The following is a 15661-nucleotide window of genomic DNA, read 5'->3' as shown; positions in this document are numbered from 1 at the left end:
GCTCAACCCTATCCGTGAATAGTCGGGTAATTCTATGAACTGTTTGCCAAAATTGTCTTATTAATGGACAGCCCCAGAATATAGGTAACATTGTCCCTTTCTCCCCACAACCTCTCCAGCATCTATCTGAGACTTCTGAAAAAAATGTATTTAAATGTGCTGGCGTATAATACCACTGTGTTAATATTTTATAATTTAATTCTTGTATTTTCGTACACCTTGAGGATTTTAACGTCAAGTCTATAATATTCTGGCATTGTACTGGGGAAAATGTTTGTCCTAAGTCTCTTTCCCATTTGGCCAGGCATGTCATTTTAAAGTCTTCTGGGGGTGCAGTCATCAATATATACATTTTAGAAACCATATGGTGGAGTGGTTCATCCCCCCCTCCACAATATTCCTTGAACTTTGTTAGTATCTGGTTATAGTTTTCTGCATCCCCCAGAGTTTCCAAAAAAATTCGAACCTGCCGCGCTTGCCATATCAGTATTTCCCAACGCCCCCCCCCCCCCTTTTGTATTAATTCCCCTGTTAGCCACCCCCTTTCTCCCATAAAGTGTGAGGCTTGAAATATACCTTTCTCTCTTAATTTTTTAAATATCTGAGATTCCATGCCTGGTTTAAACTCTAGATTTCCTATAATCAGGTAGAGGGGATAACTTTTAGTAGAGAATTTTGGGTTCTGACAAACTTTATTGCCTGTCCATAGAGTTGGATCTATTGTGGGGTGGGTTTTAACTATATGAGGTAGTGCCGCATAACACCATATTGCCCTATTTAAAGGTATGGGGCACATTTGTTGCTCCATAACAATCCATAATTTATGATCCCCATGTCTACTCCAATCTACTATCCTTTCCAATTGGGTCGCCTGATAATATTTTAGCACATCAGGTGCTGATATTCCCCACGCCCCCTTGGGTAGGGTCAATAGTTTCCTGCCAATCCTTGGCCGTTTACATGCCCATATGAATTTTGTAAATATCATACAGACTTGAAGTATGACATGGGGATCTGAACTGGTAGAGCTTGAAAAAGATATAAAAATGTCGGTACTACACTCATTTTTAAAATGTTACACCTCCCGAACCATGAGTGCATCCATCTACTCCAGCCTTCTAACAGTATTCTCAATGTGCCCAGTATTGGTTAAAAATTTAAATCAAAGATGTCATTTAGATCTGGGGGCATTTGTGTTCCTAGATAGTTCAATGCTCTGGTCGTCCATTTAAACTTAAAGCTATCTTCCAAGCTGCTTTTAATGAACTCCGGGAGTGCTACCCCCATCGCCTCCGATTTACTATAGTTAATTTTTAAGTTCGACATCTTCCCATAAAGTTCTACTTCTTTCATTAAATTTGGTAACGAAATTTGTGATGTTGCATCTGCATATTCCAATACTTTTATATTCCCTTCCCCCGAGTTCGATACCAACGATATCTTTATTCTGTCGAACCTTATTTAGTAATGGTTCTAATGTTAATGCAAATAACAGAGGCGACAGGGGGCAGCCCTGCCTAGTACCATTTGTGATTACAAAGGGCATAGAATATACCCAGTTTACTTTGACCAAGGCACTGGGCCCCTCATACACCCTGGCTATCCACTGTACCATCCGCTCTCCTAGTCCCATTTGTTTTAAGGTCTCCAGCATAAATTTCCAATTTACTCTGTCGAATGCTTTCGTATTTAGGAAAACACTCTATCTTTTTTTTATTTACTTGATATGTCAAATTTAGGACTTTAATAGTGCTATTGCTCGCTTCTCTAGTCGGTATAAACCCCACTTGATCTAAGTGGACAATTTTTAGAAAGCAGGGGGCTGTATGCGGGATGCCAGAATCTTTGTCATTATTTTAAGGTCAACATTCAGTAAAGATATTGGTCTGTAACTGCTACAAACCCCTGGGTCCTTCCCTTCTTTCGGAATGACCGTAATATGCGCCATCACCGCCTCCGATGGTAGTATCCCTGTTTGACCTACTGTATTAAATACCTTAATTATATGTGTTCCCAGTTGCATACTGAAACATTTATAATATTGTATAGTGAACCCATCTGGACCTGGCGCCTTACCATGTTTTATTGTTTTCATTATTGTTTGCACTTCTTCCACAGTAATTGGTTTTTCTAAATTTCTTCTTTCTAAAGATGTTAATCTAGTTAAGAATGAAGAAGATATATATTCCTCGACAGTCCCAGGTGGGTTCACTATTTCTTGAAGATTATATAAAGAGGCATAGTATTTCTTAAATTCTTGCGCTATTTCTTTTGGAAGATTTAACGTTTTTGATCCGTTTTTGTTTTACTAAATGGGACATATGACCGTGTCTGTAGTTTTTTTAATTTCCTTGCCAGTAACTTCCCACATTTATCTCCTGAATTATACGACGTTTTTTCTGCATATTGTAAAACTGCTTCAGCCTTATATCGAAGGAGATCTGCTACTTGACTTCTTAGATGTGTTAATTCAATTCCCAGACCTACTTCTGTATTTTTGTTTATGCTGTATCTCTAATCTCTGTATTTTTTCTAAGAGTTCTTTTATTTGTTCTTCTCTTGCCTTTTTAACTCTGGAACCATGTTTAATTAGGACCCCTCGGATTACAGATTTATGGGCTTCCCATAATATTCCTGGGTCACATTCTCCATTGTCATTTGTCTGGAAGTACCATGTTGTTTGTTTTTTTACATCTTCCATTATTTGGGGGTTCTGCAGTAAGCTCTCATTTAGCCTCCATTTCCACTCTGACTTCTGAGTCCCTCCACCTAAAGTGACCTCCATCGTAACTGGTGCATGGTCTGTCCATGTTCTGTTTCCTATTGAGATTTCTTGTACCAAATGTAGCATCTGATGGGGTATCAAAAAAAGATCTATTCTTGAATATATTTGATGTGGGTTTGAATAATACGTATAATCCTTTTCTCCTGCGTGTAGAATACGCCAGCCATCCACTAGCTGTAATTCATGTAATTTCCGAATAATACGTTTTCTAATTCCGATGATACCCCACCAGAGGTATCTACCTTTGGATCCAAGGGGATATTTAAATCTCCTCCACATATCAATTTTCCTTCTCTAAAGTTCATCAATTTAGAAAGCACCTTATCTAGGAAACCATCTTGACGTACATTTGGTGCATTGATAGTAGCTAATGTTACCTTCTCTCTACCTATTGCTCCTTTAAAAAAAAAGAAATCTCCCTACCGGGTCAGCAAAATTATCTGTTAGAGATCAAGGAACTCTATTTGATATTAAAATAGCCACTCCTTTACTTTTAGCTTCCTGATTTGAGGCCTGAAATACATTTGGAAAGTGCCTATTTTGAAGATGAGGATATACCCCTTCTTTAAAATGTGTTTCTTGAATGAATCCTATATATGTGTTAAGGGATTTTAACTTAATAGTATCTTAAGTTTTTCAGGGATATTAAGCCCCCTCGCATTTAAGGAGGTAACCCATATTTTATCCATCTATCTTGTCACGGTAGGTCAACAGAGGGGGGGAGAGAGAGGAAAACAAAAGAAAACAGAACAAAAAACAAAACAAAAAATTGAGGAGCCCAAATCTCCTCTTTAGGGGTCTGAGGGAGTTATATATTACGACTCCTACTTGGGACTTCTATTTTCCCGTAGGTGCCGAAAATTGGGGTACTGGCCTCCAATAGCAGGGGTGGCTGAGCTCCCATTTCCTCCCCTCCTCTTTTTTTTTTTTTTTACCCTTTTATCCATTAAAGGTATGTTATTATTCTACACTCTCTTTTCCCCTCCACCCCCCCCCCCTTCCTCCCTACCCCCCCTTTTTCTTCTCCACCACCCCTCTAAATCTCCTCCTTTTTAAGGGCTATTCATTCATTAATAAAAATGTATACATATTTATATTCATTAATTCACTTAAATAATTATTTCATATAGCCCGTATACATTTTATTCCAGATTAGTTCTTATCCTGTCCCGCTTCCCACCTCTCCCCCCTCCCTTCCATATATTCCACGTCTCTCTATATTTCACATGTTCCTTGTTCTGCTACAGGTATTGCATTTGGGCCTTCTGAACCACCTTATAACCTCAAAAGTGTTACCTTCATTTCCATATGTGTATAAATGTGATTATTTATTTGTTCCCCAACCCCAAAATGTATCATTTATTTCTGGTGAATCTTGTGTGAAGTGTGTATTCTATTTCTATATTTTATGTGATGTTATGTAGAGTGTGGGTTATCAAATTATGGTGTATATGTGTATGTAATGATTATTCCCACATGTTAACCCTCCCTCCCCTTACCCTCTTAATTCCTACTACCCCCCCCTCCCCCCATGATCCAAGTAAAACCCAAGGGGAAAAAAACACAAGACCCCGTGATCATGTTGTGATTACTATCTAATGACACACCACTCATTACAAAGAATAAAGAGAGGAGAAAAAAGAAAAAAAAAATATTAGCCCTTATGCATACTCCTGTCTTAATTATATTAGATTATATTATTTTACATATTACATTCCTTCAAAACTAGACAATCCCTAAAATGAATGACTCCAATGTTTTAAACACTTAAATAAAAAAAAAGGAAGGAGGGAGAAGGGAAGAGAGAGGAAACGGCAAAAAAAATTATATCTCCTTCTCTTTTATCCTCTCTCCTCTCGACTGGACTTAATTGTCAAAAAAAAAAGATATATTTTTTTCTTCTTTCTTTCCCCTCTTTTCCCCTTCCTTTGGAGCTAACAGAAAAAATAAAAATAAAAAAAAGATGGGGGATGGTGGATTCCATCCATATCTTCCAGTCCACTCCTCCCCTTAACTCCTCGTATCAAACCTAAAAAAAGTCGAATACAGGAGGAGCGAGAGAGAGGAAAAAAAAAGGACGGAGGGCAGGGTAGAGGTAACAGCCCAACAAACATCCCTTGGGTTGATTATATATATATATATATATATATATATATATATATATAAAATAAATAAATAAATAAATTAATCTCTCTCTAATCATATAACCATAGTTTCCCTTTTTATTTTATACTTTCTTAGTCTCTTCAGTTTATTTTTTCTTTCCCGCCGGAGTTTTATAATTTTATAATATAATATAATTCTCAGTCTTTCACTCTTTCGTTGTTTGTGGGCCACTTTTTCGGTGTGTTCCCACAATAGGCTGAAGCCAGTCTGGTACCTCAAACTGTTCTATTCCAACAAATTTAAATAATTCTGGAAGCTCTGACGGTTCTGATAATCGGAATGAGAGTGATCCTTTCTTCACTGAAAGTGCAATCGCTTATCCCCAACTGTAAGTTCCGCCTGCAGATTACATTTTTTCCAGAAGTGGTCTTAATTGTGCCCTCTGTTGTAACGTTGCCCATGAGATATCTGGTAGTATTTTTATCACCATTTCTTGAAATCTTATTGACTTTACTTCCCATGCCTTACGGCTAATCATTTCTTTATGGGCATAATGATGGAAACGCCCGATAACGTCTCTAGGCTTTGCAGGATCTGTGGGCCGTGGCCCCAAAGCCCTATGTAATCTGTCAAATTCAATCTGCTTCTGTATCGATTCACCTCCGAGCTGCTGGCATATTGTATTTATAGCTATATGTAGGGGTTCACCCTCAATTTCTTCCGAGATCCTTTTGAACCTAAGATTTAACCTCCGACTAAGGTCTTCTATCTCTTTAAATTTCAAGTGTATCACTGAATTATATGAACCGTGCTGGGATTGTTTTTTTTTTTTCCCAAGCCCACCAGCCTAGACACCCGGTCTTCCAAATCTAACATTCGCATCCCTTCTAACGAGATTTTATCTGACAAGGCTTGAACCTCTGATCTAATTAACTGTAATTCCTTTCGATGGCCTTCCTCCAGCCTAGATACTAGCGTTTCCATCTCATCACGTGTTGGAAGCGCCTGTAGTATCGCCATCAGATCTAGCTCAGATTAAATTTTTTCAGCCATACTTTTATATTCCTTGGTACTTATTTCTACCTGCTCTTGCCCCTCTTTTATTTCCACTGATGAGGTAAGGCTCATACGGGGTGCTGCTCTTGGTTTCTCTGAGTACTCTGTCCCCCTTGTTTCAATCACTGAAGCCCTTGCTACAGCCGTAGCAGCCCGTGTACATAGTCTTTTATCTCTGGCTGTGTCAGTGATGCCAGCGGTATCTTTATATGTGTTTTTGGATGTTTTTGTTGTGGGTTCACTTGTTAATGTACTTCTGTTTTTTTCCTGACATTCATTCCGCAATATCCCCCACAGTGTACACTGACCGGCCGCCAAAATTTTTTTTTTTCCATTTAATATAATTAACGTTCATGTACCGTATATCTCTTGTGTACAGCCCCAGCATACTCATATATGACCTATATAGCGTACACCCCTTCCATACAGGTCACATAAGGCACACCTCTCTCCTCCTTTTACTGGTCCTTTAAGAGCTATTCAAGAGCGTTCGAGAAGCTCTTGAGAAGCTTTTGAGAAGCTATTCAGAAATTTTTAGGCACCAAATTCTTCCAGCATCTCGCTAGCAATACATTCTAGTATTTTAGCATAATTAACAGACCTCCATCTGATCCATACACATCAATATATACTTAGCTCCTTAATGAAAACTGTCGGGACTCGCCAGTTCTCCGGAGCTGTACTGAAGTGTCCGTATCTGGCCGGGACTGTGCACGATCATCCAATGCTATGCAGGGGTGTGCAGGGCTGTCTAAAGCTATGCGGGGCTGTCTGAGTCTGACCAGCGGTGTCCGAGTCCGGCGGGCTGTCTGAATCTGACCGACGGTGGCCGAGTCTGATGGGCTGTCTGAATCTGACCGGCGGTGTCCGGGGCTATGCAGGGCTGTTTGATCTGCTTTATCTGTTTGATCCATTTTCAATTTGGCGCGTTTCTCGACTGTCGGCGTTGCTGTCCCATGCTCACATGTCTTCCATGGCTGTTCAGGGTCTGTTCGGCGGAAAAAAAAAAAAATTGGTATCCGATTTACCGCAGCATTTCTGGGTATTCCTCATCCCTAAAGCCGAAGTTGATGGTGTGGAGTTCCAGGGAGCCGGAGCAGTTGGCCCATCTCTCCAGCAACAAGCTGAGGTGGTAAAGCTTTTACTCCCAGCTGAATCACTGGCAGCCGGGCAGGATGCTACTGACCGCTGCACACAACTACAGCTTGAGCTGATATCGGGGGGATGGGACTGTGGTCTCCCCTCACAGCAACCCAGCAGAAGAGCTGGCAACAGAGCAGAGTGCCACAAGCCTCTGCTCTCAACTAACGGAAGAGGGAGTTCCTGGGGTAGTGGATGGGACTTCAGTCTTCACTGACACAACCCCAGAAAATGGTGCGGCACTGAGATAGGAGGATGTCAGCTTTGCAAGCACCAGGGGATTTTCACCTACCACCAGTGGATGGGACTTCAGTCTCCACTGGTATACCCCAGGGATGGGGGCCAGTTGGCCCAGATCCCCAACAGCATGATGGACTGAGCCCAGTCACCCTGTCTTTTCTCCAGCGGCTGAAAGGACTCCAGGGAGAAGGGCCAGGCCAGGCCTCTCCCCAGCAGCAGGCATGTTCTCTGAGAGAGGCAGAAGTTGGCTGGGTGAGTAATGCCCTGTTTGGAGCAATTTATTTGGGGTATAATATGGATACCAGCATTGGAGGACTGGAACTACTGACTAACTTCGGAGTCAACCCGTTTGGGGTTCCCTCCTGTGTCAGTCTCCCACCGAAAGGGGAGAGATGTAACAGAATGACCCGTGACAACCAGAGACTTTTGAAGGATGGGGGGTACTCCTGTGCCAGCGTTACTAATGACTCTTGGGTCTAAGGTCACCCTGTGCCCCTTTTGGTCATAGGGTGACTGGGAAATATTAATTATAGATTACATGAGATGGGACATTAATGATAATTCATATATTGCAGGATATCTTTGATTACAAGTTGTTAAAGTCTGACTCCAAATGGAGTGTTTTCATTCAATGGGGGGACACATGTCTTTGAGGTGTTGAAAGGTCTTGGAGCAGACCCAATTATTATGTATGCTAATAACACTGTTTGTGTGAAGATGCTATTGATGATAGATATGTGTTGTGAGTTAGCAGTCTAAAGGTCAGATGTCTTTTTCAGGGATAGGGAATTAGCATGTCAATTATGTTTAGTAAAGGAATGTGTTTGTGTGAAAAGTCTATTGATGATACTATGTGATGGGGAAAAAAAAAGTTAAGATGTCCAACATTAATCTGCAAATTTGAAATTCTGCAATAGATGGGGATGTTGGGCACATTGTTGAAATCAAAAGAACATAAAAAGGAATGAAGGACAGAAAAGAAGAATAATTAGAAAGTCTCCTAACATGTATTACCAAGGTTCGGAAGTGGAGACACCTCCTGAAACCCTACAATAAATAGAATAAATGTCTAACCCTTGGGTTTAGACAACCTAGCCCTTAGAGACCTACTGGTTTCCCAGGGACAGGTGGAGGCACATGTGGTCCACCCCTGTACAAGACGCCCTTAACAAATATGAACTTTTAATGAACCTTTTATGAGCAGCACGGCAATATATTTGATGCCTAGTTCTCCCAAAGATCTAGCAAAATCTACTTTGCCAATCCCCTCACAAAAAAATAAATAAAAAATTTAAAGGGGGGGGGACTAGGTTTTAAAAAAAAAAAAAAGGGGGAGAGGAATCCCCCCCCACCCATCAATGGTTACCAATGGGTTTGTGTTTGGATTCTTATTTCCGAAATAGGAACATGACAAAAAAAATGTTAGTCCTTATTCAGGTGGGACCATTGTCTTTGATTTTCTTTGCCTTTTCTTTTTTCCCACATTGGGTATTGTGGGCTTGTCGGAGTGGGTCTTTTAGTTGAAACAGTATTGACTGGGGCAGTGTCCATGTCCGCTTCGTGGGAGATGAGTTTTAGTTGTAGCGGTAGACGAAAATATATGTATTTACACTTTGTCTAGTGGAAATGTTGGCAGCTTACTAGATTTATGCACAATTGTTCTATTGTTGTATGTTAAATGTATCATTTAAACACTCCTAAATAGGACGACCTGCAAAATATCAAGGAGGTATTCGTTTGTATTGTTTGAGTGGAAAAAGGTTTAAACCCCTTTTGTTGTACTGCCAACTCAGACCCATTAGAGATAATTGTGTCTTACTATCACAGTGACAATGGTTTAACAGACAGGAAGTATTGGAAAATCTGCAACTCTAATGCCCCTTTCACACTGAGGAGTTTTTCAGGCGGTATAGCCCTAAAAATTCCGCCTGGAAAAACTCCTGCCCAGCGCTCTCAATGTGAAAGCCTGAAGTCTTTCACACTGAGGCGATGCGCTGGTAGGAGAGAGAAAAAAAATCTTTGGGGCGGTGAGAGGAGCAGTGTGTATACCGCTCCTTCCTATTTAAAACAATGGGAAACCGTGGTAATACCACCAGCAATGCGCCTCTGCAGAGGTGCATTGCGGGTTGTATTAACCCTTTTTTGGCCGCTAGCGGGGGTTAAGACCGCTAGCGGCCGAATCCCGCGGCAATTCCGACGGTATATCGCCTCCACTGCCCTGTGTGAAAGGGGCCTAACTTAGAAATAAAAATGTTTCCATAATTGGGTATCAGAAGAAAGGAAACCCTATTAGCTTTGTACTGTTGTCTGTGTTCCTGTTGCAGATTTTGTTGTCACTATGACAGTTACTAAGGGGAAATCTTTTCTAGCGGGTCCATGATAACAGTGAGGCTCAACAGGGGGTTTTAATCTTTTCCCCTTTCTATCTAAAACTGGGGCTTCACTTGAAATCGCACAATTTCGCATTACAAATCGCTCCAGTGTGAACTGGGACTTAATAAAATTGCAGGTGGTGGTGGTAGTGGACAGTAAATCCTAGGGGGTAGATTCACAAAGAAATAGATCGGCGCAGCGTATGTGAGATGCGCTACGCCGCTGTAACTTACTTTTGGCTGCTTTGAATCAAAGAATTTTTGCGCCGTAAGTTACAGCGGCGTAGCGTATCTCTGGCGGCGGAATTCAAATCGGCGATTAGGGGGCGTGTTTCATTTAAATGAAGTGCGTCCCTGCGCCGAATGAACTGCGCATGCGTCGCCCCGAAATTTCCAGCCGTGCATTGCGCTAAATGACGTCGCTAGGACGTCATTTTTTTAACTTGGACGTGAATTACGTACATTCCGATTCACGGACGACTTGCGCCAAAAAAAAAGAATAAAAAAAATTCAAATTAAACGCGGGAACGACGGCCATACTTAACATGGCAAGTCTAACTATACGCCGCAAAATACCAGCTTTAACTATATGCCGGAAAAAGCCGACTACAGACGTAAGAAAATGCGACGGCCGCGTGTACGTTCGTGGATTGTCGGAAATGGCTAATTTGCATACCCGACGCGGAAAACGACGAGAACTCCACCCAGCGGGCGCTGAAGTATTGCATCTACGATCCGAAGCCGTACGCCTGTCGGATCTAACCCAGATGCCGTCGTATCTTGGTTTGAGGATTCGACGCGGGAAATTTGAAAGTACGCCGGCGTATCAGTAGATACAACGGCGTACTCTCTCTGTGGATCTGCCCCTAGATTTCTACTTTAATATTGGGGCTATAGGAATAATTATTATTAGTAAAGATTGCTGAATTTGAACATAATTCATGAAATCAAAATTTGTACTGATAATTACTCTATCATTTGCTAGGTTTTCCATGTCAATGTAATATCAACTTTCCTTTTGATAAAACTTGTTGTACCTCACATCCAGAAACAAGGGTAACAATTTTTCATTATTTTCTTTTATTTAATAATTCCACATATTTTGTATTATTATTATTATTATTATTATTATTATTATTATTATTTATTATTATTATTTTCATTTGATTATACTGTAATTCTCCAGTAATATCATCCTCTCCCTTTATAATGTTAACTATATTATTCCAAATAAACTGTTTAAAAGAAATTAGCTTGTTATATTTCATTAAGCCCTTGATCACACTGGTGCGATTTGACATGTCAAATGGGCAGGATTTGCCCGCAATGGCACCATCCTAATTGGTGCGACCTTGCATCTGTGGCGCTGCACCGATTTCAAAAAGTAGTTTCTGTACTACTTTTTGCGATTTCAGCCTGCAATTTACATTGACATTTGTGCAGAAACCTGCACAGATGTCTCTAATTGCGGCTTCACTCCCGCAGCCCAGTGTGAACCTGGGCTCAGTGCACGATTGCTTGGTCTGTCATTTTAATTTCTTTTGTAATATGAGGTAGACATTGAAGTCTAAAAAAGTGCCAATTTTCAAGGCTTGTATGCAAGTAATTAGCCATAAAAGGGGTATGGGGGTCCGGGTACTGCCCTGGGGGGACATGTATCAATAAAACCTTCTCTTTTATTGAGATTTTAATTATGCCTAAAGTGCAACAATAAAAATTTAAAAATTCCTTTAAATATAGTGCCTGAGGGGTCCCCTTAACTAGTTACCGACCGCCCACCGTCGTTATACGTCGGCACTTTAAAGATGGATATCTCGGTAACGGCAGCAGCTGCTGCCACAACCGAGATATTCATCTCTTCAGTGGGCGGTCCTGTCAGCGATTACGGCGGATTCACCACGAGATCGCCGTTATCGGTGGCGGGAGAGGGCCCTCCCCCTCCTGCCGCTCTCCTGCGCCCTCTGTCGCTTACCGTAGCTGTCGGTAGCGGCGGAGGAGATCGGGTGCGCTCGGCTGCTGACTGGGGACGCGAGTGAAGGAAAAATGTCCTTCACCCGTCCCCATAGCTCTGCTGGGCGGAAGTGACGTCAAAACGTCAGTTCCGCCCAGCGTCTTAAAGGCACATTTTTTTTTTTTTGTCATTTGAAAAAAGTACAGTTAAACTTTTTTTTTTTTTTTTGCATTTAAGTCTAAATATGAGATCTGAGGTCTTTTTGACCCCAGATCTCATATTTAAGAGGACCTGTCATGCTTTTTTCTATTACAAGGGATGTTTACATTCCTTTTATTGGAATAAAAGTGATGATTTTTTTTATTTCAGTGTTAATTGTAAAATAAAAATAAATACGAAAACAAAAAAAAAATGTTTTAAAGCGCCCCGACGAGCTCGCGCGCAGAAGCAAATGCATACGCGAGTAGCGCCCGCATATGAAAACGGTGTTCAAACCACACAAGTGAGGTATCGCCACGATCGTTGGAGGGATAGCAATAATTCTAGCCCTAGACCTACTCTGTAACTCAAAAAATGCAACCTGTAGAATTTTTTAAACGTCGCCTATCGAGATTTTTAAGGGTAAAAGTTTGACGCCATGCCACGAGCGGGCGCAATTTTTAAGCGTGACATGTTGGGTATCATTTTACTCTGCGTAACATTATCTTTCACAATATGTAAAAAAATTGGGCCAAATTTATTGTTGTCTTATTTTTTTTATTTAAAAAGGTGAATTTTTTCCAAAAAAAGTGCGCTTGTAAGACCGCTGCGCAAATACGGTGTGACAAAGTATTGCAAGGACTTCCATTTTATTCTCTAGGGTGTTAGAAAAAATATATATGTTTGGGGGTTTTAAGGAATTTTATAGCAAAAAAAAAGTTTGTCTCGTAAACACCGAATCTGAAAAACAGGCTTGGGGCTTAAGTGATTAATGTTCCTGTGAAGTGGCACATCTGTAGCATGCATAAATCATGCTGCAGCAAAAATGTAATGTGACTCGCGGTCGCAATTGCCGCCACCTGGCTATTAAACTAGAGAACAAAATGGTGTGGGGTCACCCTGGTTTCGGGGATGAAGCCCTTGTCCCTGACTTGCCAGGCTACATGCCCGGATAAGGGTCTGGTACGGATTTTACACCCTTTTTTTGGCATCTGGTTCCTCTCCAGATGCAGCGCTTTACAGTAACTGTTTGGACCCCACGCAGTTTCTTTTTTTTTTTTTTTTTTTTTTTTTTTTTTTTACTGGCACTTTTTTTTATTGTTTAGCGGTCAGCAGGAAAACCCATTGACAGCTGATGACTCATTAGTTAAGGATGCCGCAACAACCAGCTTACACTGCGCCTTGATTGGGCAAAGCTTTGCCCAATCAGGGAGCCGAATGCACTGTGCAGTGCTCAGTGCATTGCAGGGTATTCGTCAGGGCGAACACCCTGCAAATTCGCTGTTCAGCAAATGGCCAAAGTTTGGGACGAACTGTTCATCCATCCCTAAATATGAGTTATTTTATTTAACCAATTGCAAATATTTTTAACCAGTAACAAGGATTTATACATTTCTTAATGATCATACAATTGTAAGCAGTGTTGCACATAATACTCTGTTTTATATTAATTAGGAGTGGATCAATAATAATCTGTTCTTCATTCGCTGGATACATACCGCAATCAGTAAGTTATTTAAATAATGTGATAAAAATTTGGTGTATTTCGCTGTAATTGTACTTGGCAGGGAATGATTTATAACTTTTTAAAACCAAATATACAGGTGAAACTCAAATTTGAATCTCAAGCAAAAGTTCATTTATTTCACTAATGCAACTTAAAAGGTGAAACTAATATGAGAGACTCATTACATGCAAAGAAAGATAGTGCAAGCCGTGATTTGTCATAATTGTGACAAATATGGCTTGCAGCTCATGAAAACCCCAAATCCACAATCTCAGAAAATTTGAATATTACATGCAATCAATAAAACAAGGATTGTACATAGATCAATATCGGACCTCTGAAAAGTAGAAGCATGCATATGTACTCAGTACTTGGTATGGGCCCCTTTTGCAGCAATTACTGCCTCAATGCGGCGTGGCATGGAAGTGATCAGCCTGTGGCACTGCTGAGGTGTTATGGAAGACCAGAATGCTTCAATAGCGGCCTTCAGCTCTTCTGCATTGTTCGGTCTCGTGTCTCTCATCTTTCTCTTGGCAATGCCCCATAGATTCTCTATGGGGTTCAGGTTAGACGAGTTTGCTGGCCAATCAAGCACCATAATCCCACGGTCATTGGACCAGGTTTTGGTGCTTTTGGCAGTGTGGGCAGGTGCCAAGTTCTGCTGTAAAATGAAGTCGGCATCGTCTGCGGAAGGAACATGAAGTGCTCCAAAATCTCCTGGTAAGACCCTGGACTTAATGAAGCACAGTGGACCAACACCAGCAGATGACATGTCTCCCCAAATGCGATTAAGTTCGCATTTGTTTGCGCTATATAAGTTTCTCACTCGCTCACTAACACAGAATGTGGAAAGTTCACACTGTGCCTCTCCATTCTTCCTCCATACTCTCGGTCCTTGGTTTCCAAATCAGATGCAAAATTTGTTCTCATCAGAAAAGAGGACTTTGGACCGCTGAGCAACAGACCAGGTGTGTTTTTCTTTAGCCCGGGTAAGAGGCTTCTAATGTTTGTTGTTCAGGAGTGGCTTGACAAGAGGAATACGACATTTGAAGCCCGGATACGTCTGTTAGTGGTGGCTCTCTATGCACTGACTCCAGCCTCAGTCCACTCCTTGTGAAAGTCCCAAACACTTTTGAATGGCCTTTTCCTGACAATCCTCTCCAGGCTGCGGTCATCCCTGCTGCTTGTGCACCTTTTTCTTCCACATTTTTCCCTTCCACATACCGTATTTTTTGCTCTATAAAGAGACACACCTGACCATAAGACGCACCTAGGTTTTAGAGGAGGAAAACAAGAAACAAAATATTCTGAACCAAATGGTGTATTAAAATATTTGCTATGGACATGGACAGGGGCTGCGGACATAGTCGGCATCCTTCTTCTAATACATTTGCCGGTTATTGCTTACATGTTACATCACTGTGCTGAGTCAAGCCGACGTCAAGACCGACTGCCCGAGCATAGCCGAGAACAGCCAAAGTGAGCTGAGCAGGGACCACCCTCTCCCATCCGAGCACAGCTGAGCAGGGACCGCCCCTCTTCCCGAGCCCAGCTGAGCAGGGACCGCCCCCTCCCGCCCGACTATAGCCGAGCCCAGGTGAGTGGGGACCGCCCCAGGACATTCACTTTATCCTGCTTTATGGGGAACTCTGTGCGGGCGTCAAACTCGTGGGGGGATTTTTTAGTTTGGGGCGGCTTTCTTGCAGTGGCGGGGGGGGGTTACCAGCGGCGGTGGGGGGTGGTGCTGACGGTGGCAGGGGGCGTTGCCAGCGGGGAGGGCGGTGTCAAATGTACATTAGGACCATAAGACGCAGAGACACTTTCCCCATATTGTTTGGGGGGAAAAATGCATCTTATGGTCCGAAAAATACGGTAATTTTCTATTAATGTGCTTTGATACAGCACTTTGGGAACATCCAACTTCTTTTGCAATTATCTTTTGAGGCTTTCCCTCCTTATGGAGGGTGTCAATGATGGTGTTCTGCACAACTGTCAGGTCAGCAGTCTTTCTCATGATTGTGATTCCTACTGAACCAGACAGAGACCATTTAAAGGCTCGGGAACCCTCTGCAGGTGTTCTCTCTTGGCTGATTAGAGTGGGACACTTTGAGCCAAGAGTATTGCACCTTTTCACAATATTCAAATTTTCTGGGATTGTGGATTTGGGGTTTTCATGAGCTGTAAGCCATAATCATCACAATTATGACAAATCACGGCTTGGACTATCTTGCTTTGCATGTAATGTGTCTATCGCATATATTAGTTTCACCTTTTTAAGTTGCATCAGTGAAATTAACTTTTGCACA

At 41.6% G+C, this 15661-nt stretch overlaps 1 protein-coding gene across 4 annotated transcripts in view; it reads left to right on the top strand.

Moving 5' to 3' along the window:
* LOC120937582 (dehydrogenase/reductase SDR family member 4-like) overlaps window positions 1-15661 on the top strand; it is a 156346-nt gene that overhangs the window by 47051 nt on the left and 93634 nt on the right. For 3 of the 4 annotated variants that reach the window (XM_040350927.1, XM_040350935.1, XM_040350941.1), the window contains exons 5-6: window positions 10685-10755; window positions 13304-13355. The exons of the other annotated variant lie outside the window; for it this stretch is intronic. In XM_040350927.1, the coding sequence (XP_040206861.1) occupies window positions 10685-10755; window positions 13304-13355 (123 nt within the window). The remainder of the gene's footprint in view (window positions 1-10684; window positions 10756-13303; window positions 13356-15661) is intronic. 4 annotated transcript variants of the gene reach the window in all.

The sequence above is a fragment of the Rana temporaria genome, chromosome 1, assembly GCF_905171775.1.
Source record: "Rana temporaria chromosome 1, aRanTem1.1, whole genome shotgun sequence".
NCBI classification, from domain to species: Eukaryota; Metazoa; Chordata; class Amphibia; order Anura; family Ranidae; genus Rana; species Rana temporaria.
This window is presented reverse-complemented; position numbering and strand designations above follow the sequence as displayed.